Source organism: Lithobates pipiens, unplaced genomic scaffold (genome assembly GCF_037356315.1).
Source record: "Lithobates pipiens isolate NorthernLeopardFrog02 unplaced genomic scaffold, aLitPip1_a1.2 Scaffold_13, whole genome shotgun sequence".
Lineage (NCBI taxonomy): Eukaryota > Metazoa > Chordata > Amphibia > Anura > Ranidae > Lithobates > Lithobates pipiens.
The window spans coordinates 226912282-226934054 of record NW_027507718.1 but is presented as its reverse complement, the minus strand read 5'-3'; the positions used below and the strand labels follow the sequence as shown (position 1 = coordinate 226934054).

Sequence of the window (21773 nt, the reverse complement as noted above, 5' to 3'; positions counted from 1 at the left end):
CCCCAGATGTTTTGGAACTACATTTCCCATGATGCTCATGCACTCTGCAATGTAGTGGAGCATCATGGGAAATGTAGTTCCAAAACATCTGGGGTGCCAAGGTTCACCATTTCCCAAGATGCTCCACTACACTGCAGAGTGCATGAGCATCATGGGAAATGTAGTTCCAAAACATCTGGGGTGCCAAGGTTTGCCATCACTGGTCTAAGTTGGTTAAGTAAAATTAGAAAAGTATTTACATAAAACTATTTTTCAGAAATAAAAAAAACTGATAAAATTGGCATTTGCGTATGTATTCACCCCCTTTGTTGTGCCCATAAAAAGCTCTGGTGCAACCAATTACCTTCAGAAATCACATAATTAGTGAAATGATGTCCACCTGTGTGCAATCTAAGTGTCACATGATCTGTCATATATATACATATACACACACCTTTTTGAAAGGCCCCAGAGGCTGCAACACCTAAGCAAGAGGCACCACTAACCAAACACTGCCATGAAGACCAAGGAACTCAATGTTGAGAAATACAAGTCAGGGTTGGGTTATAAAAAAAAAAAAAAAATATCCACATTTTTGATGATCCCTGGAAGCACCATCAAATCTATCATAACCAAATGGAAAGAACATGGCACAACAGAAAACCTGCCAAGAGACACACCAAAACTCACGGGCCAGGCAAGAAGGGCATTAATCAGAGAGGCAGCACAGGGACCTAAGGTAACCCTGGAGGAGCTGCAGAGTTCCACAGCAGAGACGAGCATCTCTACATAGGAGGACAATAAGCTGTTCGGTCCATAGAGTTGGGCTTTATGGCAGAGTGGCCAGAAGAAAGCCATTACTTTCAGCAAAAAACAAAATGGCACGTTTTGAGTTTGCAAAAAGACATTAAGCTAAACATATGAGCAAAACATGTACCACTCCGTGTGTGATTTGAGGCTAAGACAGAGGTTACACTGCTAAAGCAACACTTGAGTGGTTTAAGGGGAAACATAAAAATGTGTTGGAATGGCCTAGTCAAAGCCCAGACCTCAATCCAATAGAAAATCTGTGGTCAGACTTAAAGATTGCTGTTCACAAGCGCAAACCATCCAACTTGAAGGAGCTGGAGCAGTTTTGCAAGGAGGAATGGGCAAAAATCCCAGTGGTAAGATATGACAAGCTCATAGAGACTTATCCAAAGCGACTTGGAGCTGCGATAGCCGCAAAAGGTGGCTCTACAAAGTATTGATTTTAGGGGGGCAAATAGTTATGCACATTGACTTTTCTGTTATTTTTGTCCTATTTGTTGTTTGCTTCACAATAAAAAAATAAAAGATCACTTTAAAGTTGTGGGCATGTTCTGTAAATTAAATAAAGCCAATCCTCAAACAATCCATGTTAATTCCAGGTTGTGAGGCAAGAAAACACAAAAAATGCCAAGGGGATGACTACTTTTGCAAGGCGCTAAAAGACCAAGTTAGACTTACCGGTAACTTGTTTTCCAGAAGTCTTTCAGGACAGCACCTGAGAGATAGGGACTCCTCCTCCTCGTTAGGAAACACCTTCTTCCTCCAAACTTTAAAGGGAGGCACCTCCCTACCACACCTCAGTTGTAGAAGAGAACCTCCGGCCCCGGCTGGAACACATAAACATATACGTTAGTCACAGCATAGCATAATAAAATACAATAGGGCGGGATGTTGCTGTCCTGAAAGACTTCTGGAAAACAAGTTACCGGTAAGTCTAACTTGGTCTTTCCCAAGGCGTCTTTCAGGACAGCACCTGAGAGGATAACAGAGACTTACCCCTTAGGGCGGGACAACAGCATGCAGGACCTTTCTGCCAAACGCTTGATCGCTGGCAGATGTGAGGTCCAGCCTATAATGTTTCACAAATGTGTGAAAACTCGACCATGTCGCCGCCTTGCAGATCTGTTCAGGGGTGGCACCAGCTCTCTCTGCCCATGTAGACGCCAGAGCCCTGGTTGAGTGCGCACAAATTCCTGCCGGAGGGGATAACCCTGCTTGGGAATATGCCTCCGAGTTCTTTAATTGACAGAGCATTTAGCTCACTGATTCTGCGTGCAGAGACAATGGCAATCAGAAAAACGGTCTTTAATGTGAGAAACCTAAGGGGCGCCTCCTCCAGGGGCTCAAAAGGACCCCTTGTTAGAGACTGCAGGACTACCGACAAATCCCATCTAGGAAAAACCTTAAGAGGCGCTGGTCTAGACCTCTTGAGAGCTCTAAAGAATCTGATAACCAGCGGATCTTAGGCCACAGATCTTTCTAAGAACACTGTTAGTGCTGCTACCTGCATCTTCAGGGTACTAACTGCTAGTCCCTTGTCTTCTCCATCTTGTAAAAACTCCAAGATGGAGACAAGGCTCCCTGGCACCTGGGCGGATGAAAAACACCACGTTTTATAAAGCTTCCAAACCTTAGAGTAAATGACCCTTGTAACCCTTTTCCTACTTGCCAAAAGGGTTGAGATCAAACGGCTGGAAAAACCCTTGCTCCTAAGGAGCTGCTTTTCAGAAACCAGGCTGAGAGAGCCAAGCTGGCCACTCCTGGATGATTTACTGGGCCCTGTAATAACAGATCGTGCCTGAGGGGCAGATGCCAACAAGGCCTGATTGTCAGTCCTAGAATGGTTGAAAACCAGGCCCTCTTTGGCCAAAAGGGTGTGATTAGTATAACTGGCACCTTTTCCTTCTGAATTTTTCTTAAAATTAATGGAATTAACTGAAATGGGGGGAAAGCGTAGCAAAGACGGAATTCCCATGGATATGCTAGCGCATCTGTGCCCAGCGACCCATCGCTACTGTCCAGGGAAAACAACTGGGGGACCTGGGCGTTCTCCTTTGAGGCGAACAGGTCCTCCTCTGGTAGCCCCCATTTCCCGGTAATCATTGCGAAAACCTCTGGGTTTAGAGGCCATTCCGCTTCCTGAATAGGGTTTCTGCTTAGGAAGTCCGCTAACCTGTTTAGATACCCTTTTAGGTGGACTGCTGATAGTGACAACAAATGCCTTTGCGCCCACCGAAGGATCTTCATGGCCAGTACTTGGAGCGACCTGCTTCTTGTACCCCCCTGCCTGTTTAAATAAGCCACCGCCGTGGCATTGTCTGTTAGGACCTGAACATGCTGGGACTGAAGATCCTGAACAAACGACTCCTTTGAGGACCTTACTGCCGCCTCTTTGGCCCAGGTTCCCTGAGAGAAACATGTTCCTAGGTGTGCTCCCCACCCCCAGGAACTGGCGTCGGTTGTTAGTCTTTTCTCGACTGGAAAAGCCCAGACTAACCCCTCTGATAGGACATCCTGTCTCTTCCACCACCATAGAGACCTTTTCACCTGGGTTGGCACTCTTACCTCTGCCTCTAGGGATGCCACTGTGTGATCCCAAGATCTTAGAAGAAAAGCCTGCAGACACCTGAAATGCAGCATTGCCCAGTGGACCGCCGGCATTGTTGAGGTTAGAACCCCCAAAGCTGACATAACCTGTCTTACCGTCAGATTTTGACTGGTCTGCAGTAAAGACACTGCACCGTAAATCCTGTCCTTCTTGTCTAAGGGAAGGAAGATCTTTTGATCCACCGAATTGATTAGATACCCTAAAAACCGAATCTCCTGGGGTGGGTTTAGGGAAGACTTTTGGAGGTTCAAAATCCACCCCAGAGCCTCCCAATGGCTGTGAGCTTTGCCTAGATTGATCTGCAATTCTTCGCTGGATGGGGCGAAAAACAGCAGATCGTCTAAATAAGGAATAACTGCGATTCCCTGAAGCTTCTGCCATCACTTTGGTAAAAATTCAGGGAGATGATGACAGACCGAAGGGTAAGGCTCTGAACTGGAGATGATGAACCACACCCCCCAATCTCACCGCCAGCCTGAGGAACCTCTGAGACTGGGGCGAGATCGGGACGTGCAGGTATGCATCCTTTAAATCCACTGACGCCATGAAACAACCTGGCGTCAGAAGATTCCTGACTGAGAAAATCAAGTCCATCTTGAACCTTCTGTACCTGATGGACTAGTTTAAAGGCTTTAGGTTGAGAATCAACCGAAATTTTCCTGTTGGCTTTTTTACTAGGAAGACATGTGAATAAAACCCCTCCTGCTGTTCTTGTAGCGGTACTTGGACTACTACACCCTGCTGCATCAGTTCCTCGAGAGAGGACTTCATGGCCAGGGCCCTTAACGAGTCCCGCGGGGTGTTTGTAATCAAGAACCTTCTTGGGGGGTTCTTGGCAAACTCGAGTGTGTAACCCTGCGAGAGAGTGGTCAGAATAAACTGATTTGAAGTTATCCCTGACCACTGCGGAAGAAATTCTTGTAGTCTTCCGCCCACCCGCAGAGACGAGTCATTGAGATTTTTCGGCCTGTGTAGGAGGACGGAAGAGAATTCCGCCTCTACCTTTCGGCTTCGGGGCGGACCAATTTTTCCTTCTCCCCTGCAACTTGCCATCTTGATCCTGAGTTTTTTGAGGTCGAAAAAGACGTTTTGGCACCTGTTTTTTCTTTTTGACCGGGAAGGATCTCTTTTTATCGGCTGTCCTGTCAAGAATATTATCGAGGTCAGGGCCGAAGAAAAGGTCACCCGAAAAGGGTATCCCACACAGCTTGTTCTTTGATGCCGAATCACCGGACCAGGTTTTAAGCCATAAGGCTCTTCTTGCAGCATTAGTTAAAGCTGCTGACCTGGCTGACATTTTAATTGCCTCAGCTGAGGTGTCTGCAATATAAGCAACTGCCGCAGTTAGGGTAGAAAAAGAATCTAAGATTTCCTGTTTGGGGGAATCTGCAGCTATATTTCCGACTTTAGCTGGTTGACCCAGTATTCCAAATTCCTGGCTACACAAGTTATGAGCAATTTAAAGCCAGCAATGGCCACAACTGATTGCCATGATCTCTTGAACAAAAGATCCATGCGTTTGTCCATCGGATCCTTCAAAACTCCCATGTCTTCGAAAGACAGATCTGTGGACCTTGAGACCTGCTGCAGGGTCCTCCTCGAAAGGAAAATGCCTCTTGTGGGCTTTGGAGAAAAAGGGCTTTTTCTCTGGATTTTGCCATTCTTTCCTAATGGCCTCAGAGATGACCGGATGAACGTTCGGCCCTTAGGCTCGTCCAACCCAGCATACATGCGGTCATGGAGTGATAATTCCTTTCTTTCCTCACTTAAGCCAAGCGTAGCATGAATAGCTTTAAGGAGCCCATCTACCTCTTCAAGGGACAGTTTGAATTTAGAGGGGACCACCTCAGTCTCCTCCAACTCCTCTTCCGAATCTTTAACGGAGAGCAGTGGACTGCTTTTCCCTATCTGAAGGGTCTTCAGGCAGAGATTCCAACACTGGGATAGAGAACGACCCCTGGGAAGACTCTGAAGCGGAAGGCTGACTAACAGCCGGGTTTACTAATGAGTCACGAAAATTCTGAATCGTGGCGTATAGCTCCTTCTTTACAGGGGCAACAAGATCCTCACATACAGAGGCTGATTCCTCTTTAACTAAAGAAGTAATGCAGGCACTGCATAAGGTTTTCTTCCAATTTTCTCCCAATTTGGCCCTGCAAGAAGGACATCTCTTCTTTGGGTGAAGAAAAAGACAAAAAAAGGGAAAAAAAACCAGTGAGACCCACCCTTAGTGAGACCCAGTCTCAGCTTTGATAAGGATCACCACACAGGTGCACTAAGAAGAAACCAGTCAGCCTCTAGTGCCCAGACAGGCCCCTTGCCACCAGGGGGGAAAAAAAAAAAAAGAGAAGAGACCAAAAGCCAGGAAATAGGAGAAAAAGGCAGACTTTAACCGCTGCCTCCTACCTGGACTTTGCTGGTGCCTGTGCCTGTCCCCACTGTTGCAGACGCTGATTCTTCCATATCAGGTGTGCAGAATTCCACTTGTGGCTTCACACGCCGCCTCTGGACTCCCATAATGCATCTGCACCGGACCGGAAGCGGAAATAGGCACCAGCTCCTGTCCTCCCTCCTCCCCCCTGCATCCATGCCGGAAACAAACGTTTTCGCCGACCCAGTGACCCGCTTTGTCGTTTCCAGCGCGACCGCCGAAAGAACATGGTGGCAGCGCACGCGCGCCGCCGCTCCTACGAACGTGCGGGCCACTGAATCTTCGGCTCTCTCCGAGCACTAAGAGGGGAAGAGGAGTCCGCTTGCTACCGCTGCCGAGGCCTGGGTAGGTCGGGAGGACAGCGGGTCCCTAAAGGAGGAAAAAAAGGGAAGGAAGCCTTGTCCCTCAGGAACACCCAAGAGACCTTGACTCCCTCCCAAAAAGATGTTCCCTCCGGGCCGGAGGAAACACAAGAACTGAGGTGTGGTAGGGAGGTGCCTCCCTTTAAAGTTTGGAGGAAGAAGGTGTTTCCTAACGAGGAGGGAGGAGTCACTATCTCTCAGGCACTGTCCTGAAAGACGCCTTGGGAAATTATAATTTTATATATTATATATAGGAGATCGACCGATATATCGGCAAGCTGTTTTTTAATTAATCGGCATCGGCTGATTGTGCTGATAAAAAGGCCGATTATAACTACAGTGTGACTTGCAAATGACTTCTGTAATAGAAGTCAATGCAAGTTGCCTGAGTCTTCAGTGAAGTGACTTTCCTCCTCTCTGGGCAGTCTGCCAAGAAAAAAGCAAAGAGATACAATGTTTACACTTCTGAATGAACTGAGCTCTGTGTGTAGGAGTTCTCAGTTTAACCATTTAAAGACTAAATCTTTTCTGACACTTGTTGCTTACAAGTAAAAATCCTGTATTTTCTGCCAGAAAAATCACTTGGAACCCCCAAAAATTATATATTTTTTAGCAGAGATCTTAGGGAATAAAATAGCGGTTGTTGCAATATTTTATGTCACACGGAATTTGAGCAGGGGTCTTTCAAACGCAATTTTTTTGGGGAAAAAAAATATACACTAATGATAATAACAGTAAAGTTTTTTTTTTTCGTCCAAATGTTTTGATTACCTGTTTTTAATATATAGTTATTTTTTTTCTAAATTGTACATACAAGTAAACTGATTGGAGGTTTGTTTTGTTTAATAAATGGTTAAATGCAAGAAATTTTCTGTATCACTTAAAGAGGAAGTAAACCCTGAAGAGTTTACTTCCTCTTTTTTTCCCTGCAAAGGTAAAGCATAATGGACTACTATGCATCGCATAGTAGCCCATTATGTGTCACTTACCTAACACAGGAGCCAGCGAAGTCGCCGTTGTCCCCTGTAGTCCGCTGCATCCATCTTGCTGGTGGCGTCTCGCAGCTCCGACGCTGTCATTCGGCGAAGCCGTGATGACGTCACTCCCGCGCATGTTGACAGTAAAACGCTGCTAGTTTTAGCGGCGCTTTACCATCATTTTAGCGGTGCTATTCGGCTGCTAGTGGGGCGCATATAACCCAGCTAGCGGCCGAGGAAGAGGTTAAATGCGCCCGTGAAGTGGTGCCCATTCATATCAATGGGCAGGAGTGGTGGAGGAGCGGTATACACAAATACACATACACATATACACAAATATGCTGCTTGCAGGACATTTTTTTTTTTTTTTTACATCCTGCCAGCGCATCGCCTCAGGGTGAAAGCACTCTGTGTGAACTCTGATGTGAACAACCTCTGGAGGATCCACCAAGGCAAACGGACATTTTTACCTGTCTATCTTCTCATTAATCTGGTTCATTCTTTGAGCTTCTTTCTTTTTATCCTCCAACAAACGTGACAGGAGCTTTTCATGTTCCCGCTCCATACATCCAAGACGGTTTAGTAAGGTTTCAACCTCCTCTTTCAGTCTTTGAGAATCTCCACAACAGGAACTACAATATGGTATTATAAAAATAAATAAAAAATAAATAAGGAACTACACTTTGACACTAAGTAAAAAAAAAAAAAAATATATATATATATATATATATATATATTACACTTTCCTTCAAATAATTGACCCCATGCACCAGGGCATACCCTGCCGGCAATCTATGAAAACACAGAAAAGTCCTCCACGCACCTCCCTCATTATCATTCCAGTTAAAATTCTGTTAAAACATCAAGCAATGCTTCCTCAGATGTGAATAGGGAAAGCTAGTTTATACTGCTCTACCAGGAAATTGAGTTTACATGGGCACTCGGGGAAGCTCTGGATAAGCTCTACAACAGGGGTGGGCAACCTTTTGAGCACAGTGTGTTGAAAAATATTTTCAAAGAAATTGAGAGTGCCGATTTTAAAACAAAAAAATTTAAACTTCACACTCTAAATCACGAAAATTATTTTTTATAAAGTAAATGCTGTAAACTGCCATATCCCAAAGCAGTTCTGTCTCACCACTGAACCATCTTCTCATCTGTCCTAACACTGAACTTATCTGCTCATCTGCCCCACAACTGTAACCCCCACTGTACCTCCTGCACATCTGTCCCACCTTTGTTCACCCTGCTCATCTGTCCCAACAATGTACCACCCTGTACATCTGCCCCACCTCTGTACCCCCTGCTCTTCTGCCCAACCACTGTAACCCCCTTCTCATCTACCCCAACACTGAACCCTCCCCCCTCTCATCTGTCCCATCACTGTACCCCCATTTTTCTGATCCACTGCTGAACCCCCTTCTTATCCCTCCCACTACTGTACCCCCTGCACATCTGTCCCACCTCTGTACCCCCTTTTCATCTGCCCCAACACTGAACCCCCTGCTCATCTGTCTCACCACTGTAACCCCCTCCTTATCTGGCACAACACTGAATCCCCCTGCTCATCTGCCCCATCACTGTACCGCCCTGCTCTTTGTCCCACTGCTGAAGCCCATTCTCATCTCTTCCACCACTGTACCTCCCTGCAAATCTGCCCCACCAATGTACCCTCCTGCTCTTCTGTCCCACCTCTGAACCCCTTCTGCTTATTTTCCTGATCGCTGTACCCTCTTCTGATCTATGATATGTGTGATATGCAGAGTGGTGAAAGGAAGCAGAGATGAGACACATCTACCTGTCCTGGCACACTCATCCTGCTGTTCCACCTCTCGCATCCAGCCCACGTACTTGCATGTGATGTAATAATACAAGCATCTGGAATGGATGCGCAATGATGAGCTCAGGTCAGGGGTATTTTCTGAAAGCAGTGAGCCTGTGTGCAGGATCATAATTTGGGCCCCCGCAGTTGAGAAAAAGTGCGGCGCAAAGTTGAGCGTGATTTTCATTGCGCTGAATACTGGCTGTGGCTTAAAGGATTCAGTAGTAAGTGACACAAATGTTCAGAAATTCTTTCAACAAAGTTTATTAAGAAGCTTAATAGTAATTTCACAAACTGCCACCTGATTGTGGTTGAAATCTCTTCTTTCTGAGATTAGTAGTGGCAACCAAGCAAGTCATCTTCCTCCAGATGGTGGATGGGGCTAGCAGGACTGTGATTGGCTTTAGCAGTGGCCAGTGACAGTCGTCCTCCTGGAAACAGGGACCCCCCCCCCCCAGCAGAAGTGCAACCATTCTCTTCCCCATCGCAAGAGCTGACGATCGCAGCTACAGCAAAGTTAGAGAACCAAACAATGTTTCCCATCTTTTACAATGTGTGGGCGCGCACTGCCTCCCCCTCAGTGCAGGAGCGACATGGGGAATTCTGAAAATGCATTAGTGTCTGACACTTCCCTGTGCTGCTCTGCTGATAGGGAGGGAGTCGCGTGCCGGCAAAAAAGGCTTTGAGTGCCGCTTGCGGCACCAGTGCCGGGGTTTGCCTACCTCTGCTCTACAGTGATGTACAGGGTAAATAAAAAGGTATTACTTGCTGCCTGCGGTTCTCAAACATTTTCTGTAGACACACAAAAAAACAAAAAAACACAAGCGCTTCATCACATAATGCAGGGCTATAAACATGAATCAAATAAAAGAAAAATAGCAGATATTATCTAGAAATCACTCAAAATAAAATCCACCCATGAAATCCCTTTAAAACTGCATACCAGTCTCCGGTATTTTGAATGACTTCTCTGTTTGACTTCTGGCTAGAGATTAGTTTTCCTTCTTGTTGCTCCTATATAGCAATGTAAAATGCATATAAAAATGATTGAAGTGCACACAGACTGTTTCATACATTTGTTTAATAACTGTATGATGTATGTAATAAAAGTAATGGGGGAAAAAGGCCATTACGCTGAACATTGTTGGCACAGTGTCTATTGCCTTGTGGGAAAATATGCATAGTGTAGATTTTTTTTATTTATGGAAATCAAAAGTTTGATGGCCTGATTATTAGAAAACAACTGAACTGAATGGTTTGCCAGAGAAGTCCATCAAGATGAGTAGCCAAAGCCACTTAAGACAATATACCCATTAGGTTGGGTACACACTTTTGCTGCAGCCGCGGCTCACAGCAGGGAGTCAGGTGCATCCCTGTACACTGATTCAAGTGCAAATCGGGTCCAAATTTCTGCCTGAAGTTGCACCTGATTTGGAGCCAAAGGCGCACAAAGGATCCTTCTTCAGATTTGTAGAGTCAATGCCAACGCCACCTCAATTATATTTATAGATATTTGAACAAGCATACTTTGTTTTCCACATGCAGTTTTTTTGGAATAGAATGCAGCCCCCACTGTTCTTGTATCTCCACTGGGTAGTCAGACACCAGTGTATCTGGTCTGTCATCTGCTCAGAACATGTGGGTGAGGGTGTGGAGTCACGTCATAGGAAGTCAATGCACTTTATTCAATATCTGGGCTTCTTCAGGACCTACATCAAGTCTGAAAGAAGTCTAGCTATTGGCATTAATGTCATATATATAGATGGAGTTGTGAAATATGCCAGAAACAGATGTGCTATGTTAAAACAATACATACAAATATGATGGGACAACGCAATATAAACATTCTGTTTAAGATGGATGGTGCAGTTTGTGATCATTACCTCTGAGTTATGCCACGTACACACGATCGGATTTCTTGTCGGAAAAAAAGATATGATGGCTTTGCCGACGGGATTCCACTCAAGTTTGCCTTGCATACACACAGTCACCCAAAAGTTTGCTGAAATTATGACTGAAGAACGCGGTGATGTACAACAATACGATGAGCCGAGAAAATGAAGTTCAATGCCTCTGAGCATGCGTCGAATTGTTTCCGAGCATGCGTAGGAATTTTGCACGTCGGAATTGCCACAGACGATTGCATTTTCGGATAGGAACTTTTCCCAACCGAAAAAATTGAGAGCATGCTCTCAATCTTTTGCTAGCTGGAATTCCACCAGCAAAAAGACTGATGGAGCATACACACGGTCGCATTTTCTGCCGAAAAACTCTCATCCGTCTTTTGCGGGCTAAAATTTCTGATCGTGTGTACTTGGCATTACACCTTTGAGGCAGATACAGTATGCCTAATAATTAACTTCTTCAGGTTGCAATCTGCAAGGTGGCATTGTAACCTGCTGGATAACACATACTCTCGCATTATGAATTGATTGTTTAGCTACCATGCATGTTGGCAAGTGATCATTTGGTCTTTCAGTGAAGATATATTTTAAAGGACTTGGACATGTGTGTAAATGCTTGAGGAATTATTTGCTTACTGCAGAACTTAATTAGAATACAATTAGAAATAGCATTTTAATAACTTCATTCCTTACTTTGCAACTTGTTACACAGATGTATTCATTTATTTTAGGAATCCCATAGCACCTTTTAACACGTTACAGTGGAAGTTTAAATTGGAAAGGGGGGGAGAGAGAGACCAGCTCTATGGATATGTGAAGCAACATTGTACATTTTTTTTTATTGGGGAGGATGGATGTGTCTTGCCATTTAGCATGCAGCATATGGATTCAAACAATAAGCTTAAAAGTGGTGCCCATGTGACTAATCTGTTTGATATTTACTTGCATATTATCATATATCTTGCTAAAACTTAAAAAAATTAGATAAAATAATTGACCGTGGAACTTTTCACATGATATACCTATTGCCTAGTCCGAGTAGTACTTTCCAGTTTATATTTATCCAGCTATTCTTCTCTCCATAATTTAATAGCAGAGGGACCAGCTACTGTAGTTGTGTGGAGAGATAACAGAGGGCACCGGATTTAAATTTGATAAAAAACATACAAGGATAGAACAAGAGAACTGTTTGCAAGTTTTTTAAATTACCCCGGATAAAATGAAGGTTTTGTGTGCTCTTTAAAATGTTTTACAATGTATGTTGTCAATCTGGCTACCAAAAGGGAATTTTTGATAATAGAATACAAATATATTTTCTAAGTTCTGGCAACATTTTTGGAAGTACTACCCAAAACTTCTTTCTTTTTACAATGTCTCATATTTGTTTTTTGTTTACAGTGTTCATGCTGGGAAAATCCACCTTTTGGTGGCCATTGTCTCAGAATAAAAAGAGAAGGGAAATCCAAAATTTGAAGTTGTCGCAAAACAGGAGTGTGTCTGAGACTCTCACTTGTGTCACAGTTCTTAAAGTGTAACTAAAACCTCAATTGTTTTTAAAGCTTTGGTTAGAGTGGGGAAAGGTTAGAAACCGTCAGGTTTTTATTGTCATAGGTATCTGTATATTTCTGTTTCTGTATATTTCTGTTTCTGTATAGGTATCTGTATATTTCTGTTTCTGTATAGGTATCTGTATATTTCTGTTTCTGTATAGGTATCTGTATATTTCTGTTTCTGTATCTCTAGGGAGATTCACCCTCTCGGTTTGTCCTGGCTAACCTTGGCACCGGGAAGAAAGTGAGGGAAAACTTTTGAGTTGCCACCTTAACACTAGGTGATGGGAAAACTTCCAATGATTGAGGGCCTGATCACACATACTGTGTTGACTTGCATTTTACTGCACTAGAAGAATGCAGGTCACCACATAAACATATTGCCCTGTTTACAGCACACCACTGTTATGTGCAGTGCAAAGTCTTTATCACCCTCAACAGACTTGAGTATATGAAGATTTGTATTTTTTGCTTCTGACTAGTCTTAGTGAAACAGTTTGAGAGAGAAAATTGAGTACTGTCCGTGATACTTTTTTTATTTGCACTAACATACAATTTTTCAGGACAAGCTTTCGGGGTATGTCCCCTTCAGTACTGAGTACTGCTTGGACCTTGAAGACGGGGACATACCCCGAAAGCTTGTCCTGAAAATTGTATGTTAGTGCAAATAAAAAAAGTATCACGGACAGTACTCAATTTTCTCTGTCACAATTGCACTAATACGGCTACAATCACATTAAGTATGAAACAGTTTGAAAAATCTAGCAAGTTCTGATTAAGTTTTGTGTATTAAAGTAGAATTCCATGCAAAACCCAAATACTTAAAAACGTTCCCTCCTGTCTCCTAATACGTATTCGGACTAACCTGTGCAAGAAAGATCTGTATACTTACCAATTTTCAGGATGTTCCAGTCACATAATCTCCTGTGTCAGCCAGCGCTGGCCGCAGAGGAAAGGACAGAGCGCTCAACAACAGCTGGTAAAGTCTGGAGCGGTGATGTCACCAATAGGCCCCTATGGCCCATCCGTTATCAGTACTCCCTTCTCTCCCTTACAGTCACCACAATCTGGCAGAGGGGAGCTGGATCATGTGGCTGGACTGGAATGGCCTGAAAATAAGCATACAGATCTTACTTACACAGGTTAGTAAGAATAGGTGATGGGGGGGGCAATTTTAAGAGTAGTTTGGTTTTGCCTGAATTCTACCTTAATATGACCACAAGTCAGAAGCATCTCAAATGCACTGCAGATAAGATATTTTCCCTGAAGCGAAAGAACTTATCAGAACCTACCACAAAGCTGCACAACTCGATTGGCACATTTGATAAAAAAGCATAAGCTGAGGTTACTTTCACTGAAAACTGAATGTCAAAATGATCAGTAGATCCAGATATACTGTATAGGCAGTTCAAATGATCATATATCAAATTATCATTTACCGTCTTCGAATGCAATGTGTGTTCTCTCTGGAGAGCCTCTTCTTGCTTATCTAGTAGCTTTATATCTGTTAACATGAAAAATAATCAACAGTGCTTTGTAATAGTAGCATTTTTGTCTTATACTGTAACTATTGGCTGAGCTGTAGGACTCTGGTCTCCTTGCAACCCAATTAACTAACTACATAAAATACTTACAAATTATTTTGGCGTAATGGTTAGAACTGTACTGTTGAGTCGAATGCTGCATTCACATAACATTTTGCGAACGTGTGCATATAGGTTTTGTTGTGCCACAGGCATAGGGCAGCCCAATTGTTTCAATGGGCTGCCTTACATTCTGCTAAGTAGCCCATACACCTTTTTGCAAAAACGTGCATCGGTTTTGCTGAGTTAGGGGTGCAATTACAATGGATCTCACCACAAGTTCAACACTCATTCCTTCCTGAAATGCAATAGCATAGGAAGAAGAGGGTCTGCATTGTGAAAGTAAAAAAAAAAAAAAAAAAAAATGGGTTCCTGGTCTCCCAACACATCCTGGTCAGAAGATATCTAGGTCTTCTGGACAATTACACTTTTATCCCCAAACCTGTCCAGCCAATATAGGGAGCTCAACAGACAAGAGGGTGGAAGCTCAATAATAACTAAGGCAGGCCATAAATTGTTTGCTTTTCTTCCTGCAACCACAGGTTGCAGGAAAGAAAAATAGCTTGATTCCTCCTGTGGAGCTATTGTGTTCTAGGGGAGGGGGAGCGCGGGGAGCTGTCTCTGCTGGGAGAACACAGTGATTATTGCTAGCAGCTATTGCCGCTGGCAATAATTACATGTAAAAATCTAGCACACTGGTTGTACCAAAATCAATCGATGGATCAACTTGTGTAGATTCAACCTGCCCATAGATGGTTCAAATGTCAGCCAGTCCCTGCTGAACCGGCCAAAAATAATACCACCTATGGCCAGTTTAATACAGATTTTAAAGGTCAGTAATAATGTACAGTGGGGGGGGGGGCCAGTGGTAAGCGACGCCGAGTTCGGGGGCCAGTGGTAAGCGACGCCGAGTTCGGGGGGCAGTGGTAAGCGACGCCGAGTTCGGGGGCCAGTGGTAAGCGACGCCGAGTTCGGGGGCCAGTGGTAAGCGACGCCGAGTTCGGGGGCCAGTGGCAAGCGACGCCGAGTTCAGGGGCCAGTGGTGACGCCGAGGTTGGGGGCCAGTGGCAAGTTACGCAGAGGTCGGGGGCCAGTGGCAAGTTACGCAGAGGTTGGGGGCCAGTGGCAAGTTACGCCGAGGTCGGGGGCCAGGGACAAGTTACGCCGAGGTCGGGGGCCAGTGGCAAGTTACGCCGAGGTCGGAGGCCAGTGGCAAGTTACGCCGAGGTCGGGGGCCAGTGGAAAGGGACACAGAGTTCGGGGCCAGTGAAAAGGGACACAGAGTTCGGGGGCCAGTGGTATATGACAGAGTTCGGGGGCCAGTGGTATATGACAGAGTTCGGGGGCCAGTGGTAAATGACAGAGTTCGGAGGCCAGTGGTAAATGACAGAGTTCGGGGGCCAGTGGTAAATGACAGAGTTCGGGGGCCAGTTGAAAGGGACACAGAGTTCGGGGGCCAGTGGAAAGGGACACAGAGTTCGGGGGCCAGTGGAAAGGGACACAGAGTTCGGGGGCCAGTGGAAAGAGACACAGAGTTCGGGGGCCAGTGGAAAGGGACACAGAGTTCGGGGGCCAGTGGAAAGGGACACAGAGTTCGGGGGCCAGTGGAAAGGGACACAGAGTTCGGGGGCCAGTGGAAAGGGACACAGAGTTCGGGGGCCAGTGGAAAGGGACACAGAGGTCGGGGGCCAGTGGAAAGGGACACAGAGGTCGGGGGCCAGTGGAAAGGGACACAGAGGTCGGGGGCCAGTGGAAAGGGACACAGAGGTCGGGGGCCAGTGGAAAGGGACACAGAGTTCGGGGGCCAGTGGAAAGGGACACAGAGTTCGGGGGCCAGTGGAAAGGGACACAGAGGTCGGGGGCCAGTGGCAAGTTACGCCGAGGTCGGGGGCCAGTGGCAAGTTACGCCAAGGTCGGGGGCCAGTGGCAAGTTACGCTGAGGTCGGGGACCAGTGGCAAGTTACGCCGAGGTCGGGGGCCAGTGGCAAGTTATGCCGAGGTCGGGGGCCAGTGGCAAGTTACGCCGAGGTCGGGGGCCAGTGGAAAGGGACACAGAGTTCGGGGGCCAGTGGTAAATGACAGAGTTCGGGGGCCAGTTTAAAGGGACACAGAGGTCGGGGGCCAGTGGAAAGGGACACAGAGTTCGGGGACCAGTGGAAAGGGACACAGAGTTCGGGGGCCAGTGGAAAGGGACACAGAGTTCGGGGGCCAGTGGAAAGGGACACAGAGTTCGGGGGCCAGTGGAAAGGGACACAGAGTTCGGGGGCCAGTGGAAAGGGACACAGAGTTCGGGGGCCAGTGGAAAGGGACACAGAGTTCGGGGGCCAGTGGAAAGGGACACAGAGTTCGGGGGCCAGTGGTAAATGACAGAGTTCGGGGGCCAGTTGAAAGGGACACAGAGGTCGGGGGCCAGTGGAAAGGGACACAGAGTTCAGGGGCCAGTGGTAAATGACAGAGTTCAGGGGCCAGTGGTAAATGACAGAGTTCGGGGGCTGCTACAAAGTGACACAGAGTTCGGGGGCCAGTAGTACAGTATGTAATGTGACATATATTCTGTTATTTTAAAGTCTGAATAACAAAGGACAGGGGCATGTGCATAATTTTTCTTCAACACAAATATTTGTGATGGCACAAAAATGTTCCATACTGGTATTAACCCGACTGATGGATAAGGCTTTCAAGCAAAGGCAATGTCCAATCTAGTGACATTCCGATATTGCTTCCACTAGCAACATCAGTCTTAATTGATTTGGCCAGCAGGTATCTATCCACTTTGCTGAGAAGCTGAATGGTCGTGCCCCTCCTATTGAACATGAAAAATCATTGACTGTTTACTAGTTGTATGCTACCTAAAATGACCAGTTACACTTACCGGTAACGGCTTTTCTAGGAAATCTTCCAGGACGGCACACCTGAGAGATGACTGGTCCACCTGACAGGAAACACAATCAATAACAAGTTTAAAAGTTCCCACCCTTCCCTCCGACCCTCAGTTATGTTAAAGAAAAGCCCACACCGGTGTCAGAGGGAACATTCTGTGAGGAATAAATATACCACACCAATAAAACAAGGGTAGGGAAGTAGGCCTGCCGTCCTGGAAGATTTCCTAGAAAAGCCGTTACCGGTAAGTGTAACTGGTCATTTTCTCCAGTCATCTTCCAGGACGGCACACCTGAGACAATAAGCAAGAAGTTCAGGCCTACCTTTAGGGCGGGACAACCGCTTGTAGGACCTTCCTGCCAAATGCCAAATCCTGAGGGGACAACAGCTCCACTCTGTAGTGCCTCAGAAATGTTCTATGGCTCGTCCATGTTGCTGCTCTGCAGATCTGGTCGATTGAGGCGCCTGCCCTTTCTGCCCAGGAGGTCGCCAGGGATCTGGTTGAATGCGCCTTAAGGCGGGTTGGTACTGGTTTACCTGCCTGTTTATAAGCAATAGATATGGTTTGTCTGACCCATCTAGCCATCGTTGTCTTAGAAGCTTGAAGACCCTTTCTCTTCCCTGAGAAAGTGATCAATAAGTGACTGGATCTCCTAAAGTCTTTTACTCTTTCCAAATAGACTAAGAGACAGCGCCTGACATCTAAGAAATGGAATCTTTCTTCTTCCTTATTCTTGGGATTCTGGCAAAAGGACGGGAGAATAATCTCCTGCGTCCTGTGAAATAGTGAAGCCACCTTTGGCAAATAAAGAGGATCCTGAGTGAGGATTACCCTATCCTCTAGGATACGCAAAAACGGCTCTTTAATCGAAAGGGCCTGTATATCACCTACCCTTCTGGCCGTAGTGATAGCCAGAAGGAAGGCCAACTTAAATGATAAAAGTCTAACAGAAGCTTGAGCCACCGGCTCAAATGGCCCCTTTGTTAGGGCATCTAATACCAGGGACAGGTCCCATGGAGGGCAACTGACCGACCTGACTGGAACTACCCTTTCCCTGGCCAACAAAAATCTTTTTATTAGTGATTCTTGTCCCAGCTTCCTGTCAAAAAATACGGACAGGGCTGCCACTTGGACTTTGAGGGTGCTGACTGCCAAACCCTGGTCCACCCCCTCTTGAAGAAAGTCTAGGATGGTAGGTATCATCTGGAGAATCCCCTCCCTAGACTGCAGCCAATAGGAGAAAACTTTCCAGACCTTCGCATAAATTTTTCTGGTGACACCTTTCCTACTGAGGAGGAGAGTGTCTATCACCCTCTCCGAACAGCCCCTGTCTCAAAGTATTTCCCTCTCAATAGCCATGCTGTCAGAGAGAGACGTCCCGGGTCGGGTGGAAGACTGGACCCTGAGAAAGCAGGTCTTGTTGCACCGGCAGATGCAGCGGGGGAGCTACCGAGAGACGGTGGGAAACCAAACCCTCTTGGGCCACCAGGGTGCTATCAGTATCAGATCTGTCCCTGAGTAAGTTAACTTCTGTAGGACTCTGGGAAGGAGTAACAACGGGGGAAAGGCGTAAGCCAGCCTGAAATCCCACACCTGAACAAGAGCGTCTATCCCTTCTGCTTCTTGATCCTTGTAAAAGGAGAAAAATCTGCTGACCTTCGCATTCCTCTGGGAAGCGAATAAATCTATTTCTGGCTTGCCGAAATGTCTGCAAACCAGGAAGAAGATTTCTTTGCTCAATCCCCATTCCCCCTGAAGGATGGGCTGTCTGCTTAAGAAATCTGCCTGTAGATTGAGTGAGCCTTTTATATGAACCGCTGACAGTGAAAGGACCCTCCTTTCTGCTTCCCCAAGGATTTGCTGCGCTAACTCCCTCAGTTTCCCAGACCTTGTCCCTCCTTGGTGATTTAAGTATGCCACCGTGACCCGGTTGTCCGAGAGGACCTGAACCTCTCTGTCCTGCAGCTGCTGTTGGAAATAGTCTAGGGCTTTGCCTACTGCCAGGAGCTCCCTGAAATTGGAGGATTCCCTGGCTTGGCTGTGGTTCCAAGACCCTTGGGTATACTGGTCTACCAGATGAGCCCCCCAGCCCCAAGCGCTGGCGTCCGTGGTCAAGACTAATGGGTTTACCTGGGCCCAGGGGCGACCTTTCACCAAATTGTGTGGGTCGAGCCACCACTGCAGAGAGAGAGAGACTTCCTCTGTGATGGACACTATCTAATGTTTCCTTTTTCCTTCCCCATGAGGCAAGTAGGAAAGACTGAAGTCGTCGAGAATGAAGTTGTGCCCAGGTTACTTCCGGTATGTAGGCCGGTATGTAGGTATGTAGGCCGTCATGAGGCCCAGCAGTCTCATTATATATCTCAGAGAGGCTTCTCTTCTTTCGAGAAGGGTGACAACCGCATTCTGGACCTTCACTACCTTTTCCGCTGGTAAGAATACCTTCTGTGCCTGTGAATCTAACAGGTAGCCTAGGTATAGTTTGGACTGAGAAGGTGTCAGTGAGGACTTCTCCCGGATGACCATCCAGCCCAAGGTTTCCAGAACCTCTAACACGATGTCTCTGTCTATCACTGCTTGCCTCTGATCCACACTGTAGATCAGCAAGTCGTCTAGGTAGGGTATTAACCTTATGCCCTGTAGGTGTAGATATGCTACGACCTCGGCCATCACTTTTGTGAATACCCTTGGGCTTGCCGCCAGCCCAAAGGGAAGAGCTCTGAACCGCCAGTGTTCAACTCTCTGCTGTATGTGGACTGTGAAACGTAGGTATCTCTGATGCTCGGGAGCAATGGGTACATGTAAATACGCGTCCTTCAGGTCCAGAGTGACCATAAAAACTCCTGCCTGAAGATGTTTTCTTACTGAGTAAATACTTTCCATCCTGAACCTCTTCTGAAGTAAGTAACGGTTTAGTGCTCTCAGATTTATTATTAAACGAAATCTGCCTGAGGGTTTTGGAACCACAAATACGTGTGAGTAAAAACCCTGGGCTAACTGACTGGCTGGTACTGGAGCAATGACTCCTTGCTCTGCCAGCTCCTTTAAATTTTCCAGTAACCCAGTAAGTGGCTGGGTCCCTGGGAGGAAAGTTAATTAGAAATTTCTGTGGGGGGAAGACTTTGGAATTCCAGTCTGTACCCTACTTCTAAGAGATTTAAAATATATGGACTCTGCGTAATCCTTTTCCAATGGGGAAGGAAGTTGCTGAGTCTTGCGCCAACTCTTATGGTGGCGTCATTTACCCTCTTTCTGAGAGGCTCCGGAACTGGAAAAAAGAATTGTACTCCTTTTGTTATCCTTTCCTTTTCCAAGATTCCACCTCTTCCTTTGTTCAACTTTCCCTTTATGATGAGTCTTTGAGTGGGGGCCTTGAAAAAATTTCTTACCCCTTTCCCTCTTGGGTTTTACCGGGAACTTCTTTCCCTTTTCAGTAGATCGGGACAAAACCTGATCCAAGCCTGACCCAAACAACAGGGAACCCTCACAGGGAATGCCACACAAGCGGGATTTGGAAGTGAAATCTCCATCCCAGGTCTTTACCCATAGGGCCCTCCCGGCGGAGTTTAAGAGTGCTGCTGCCTTAGCTGTGGTCCTAACAGACTCCACCGCTGCATCTGCCACATACGCTACCGCTCGACTGATTACCTCCAGTGAGTCTAAAATATCCTTAGTCTCCTCACCCGTGATCTATTAATTTGCCAAGCCAAGTGTCTGTATTTCTGGCTACACAGGCGGAAGCTAGGGCCGGCGCCATTGCTGCCGCATTCGCCTCCCAGGCCCTTTTTAGTAATGTCTCAGATTTTCTATCCATCTGATCTTGGATATTTCCAGAATCTTCAAAGGCTAAATCAGACCTCTTGGACACCTGCGCCAGGGCTGCATCAAAACGAGGGGTTTTAAAAAATCTTTCCTCCTCCTCACACTTAAAGCGACACCTTCTTTTCCAAGCTTTCAATTTGAGAAGCTTACGTTCAGGTTCCTTCCACTCTCTGAGGACTATCTCCTTCAGAGACTGGTGGATGGGAAAGGTTCTGGCCTGCAACCTTCCTAGCCCCTATACACCCTGTCCTGTGCTGAAATTTGGGCAGAGGGGACCTGGATATCCTCCGAGGTGTAAATGGCCTTTAAAAGACCCTCCATGTCCTCACTTGAGAACAAAAAAACCCCAGGTTTTGCCTCCCCCTGGCTATCCTGATCCGAATCCTCCCCAGAAGTAACTTCTGGGACCTGACCTTCCTCCACCTCAGACAATAGGGAGGCCTGGCCCTGGGAACTCTCCGTATAGGATGTGGAAACATTTTCTTGTGGGTGAGGAATCTCTCTCTCAGAGGGACTCTCATCCTGACTCTTCACTAGAGTAGTTTGGAAAGATTGAAGGGTGGCTAACATTTCAGACTGTAAAGCCCTACATTCCTTCACGACCTGAGCGGTCTCCCTGCCTGCGAGTTTAAAGATACATCTATCGCAGAAAGGTTTGCTGTGGTCCTGTGCTAATTTAGCATTACAATAACCACAGCGTTTGGACTTTGAAGTAGCCTTTCCTTTAGACCTACAGGCTGACCCCTGGGCAGAGCCTTCAGTCCCTGGAAAATAAGAAATTTAACAATTAGCTACTCAAGTCTAAAAAGGCCAAGGGGAGTCTACCTCAGAGTACCCCGCCCCTCAAAACACAGCTGGATCACTTACCCCCTGTGGCGACCTCAATGGCTGTCTGCTCAGACGGACCTTCCAGTTCCATGGCGATTTTAGCTGCCCTGCAGAATCGCTGGGTTAAGGTACAGTCCTGAGCGTTCCCCTGTTTGCCTTTGAAGGTGCTGCAAGGTAAACAACGTTTTCACAAACAGTAGCCGGGGTGCTTCACTG

General features: G+C 46.3%; 1 protein-coding gene across 1 annotated transcript in view; it reads right to left on the bottom strand.

The window, feature by feature from the left end:
* Positions 1–21773, bottom strand: part of LOC143974669 (uncharacterized) — a 40590-nt gene that overhangs the window by 4880 nt on the left and 13937 nt on the right. Inside the window, exons 2-4 of the mRNA XM_077476281.1 lie at positions 13883–13947; positions 9933–10003; positions 7638–7799 (exon numbers count right to left, since the gene is read on the bottom strand). Of these exons, the coding sequence (XP_077332407.1) occupies positions 7638–7799; positions 9933–10003; positions 13883–13947 (298 nt within the window). The remainder of the gene's footprint in view (positions 1–7637; positions 7800–9932; positions 10004–13882; positions 13948–21773) is intronic.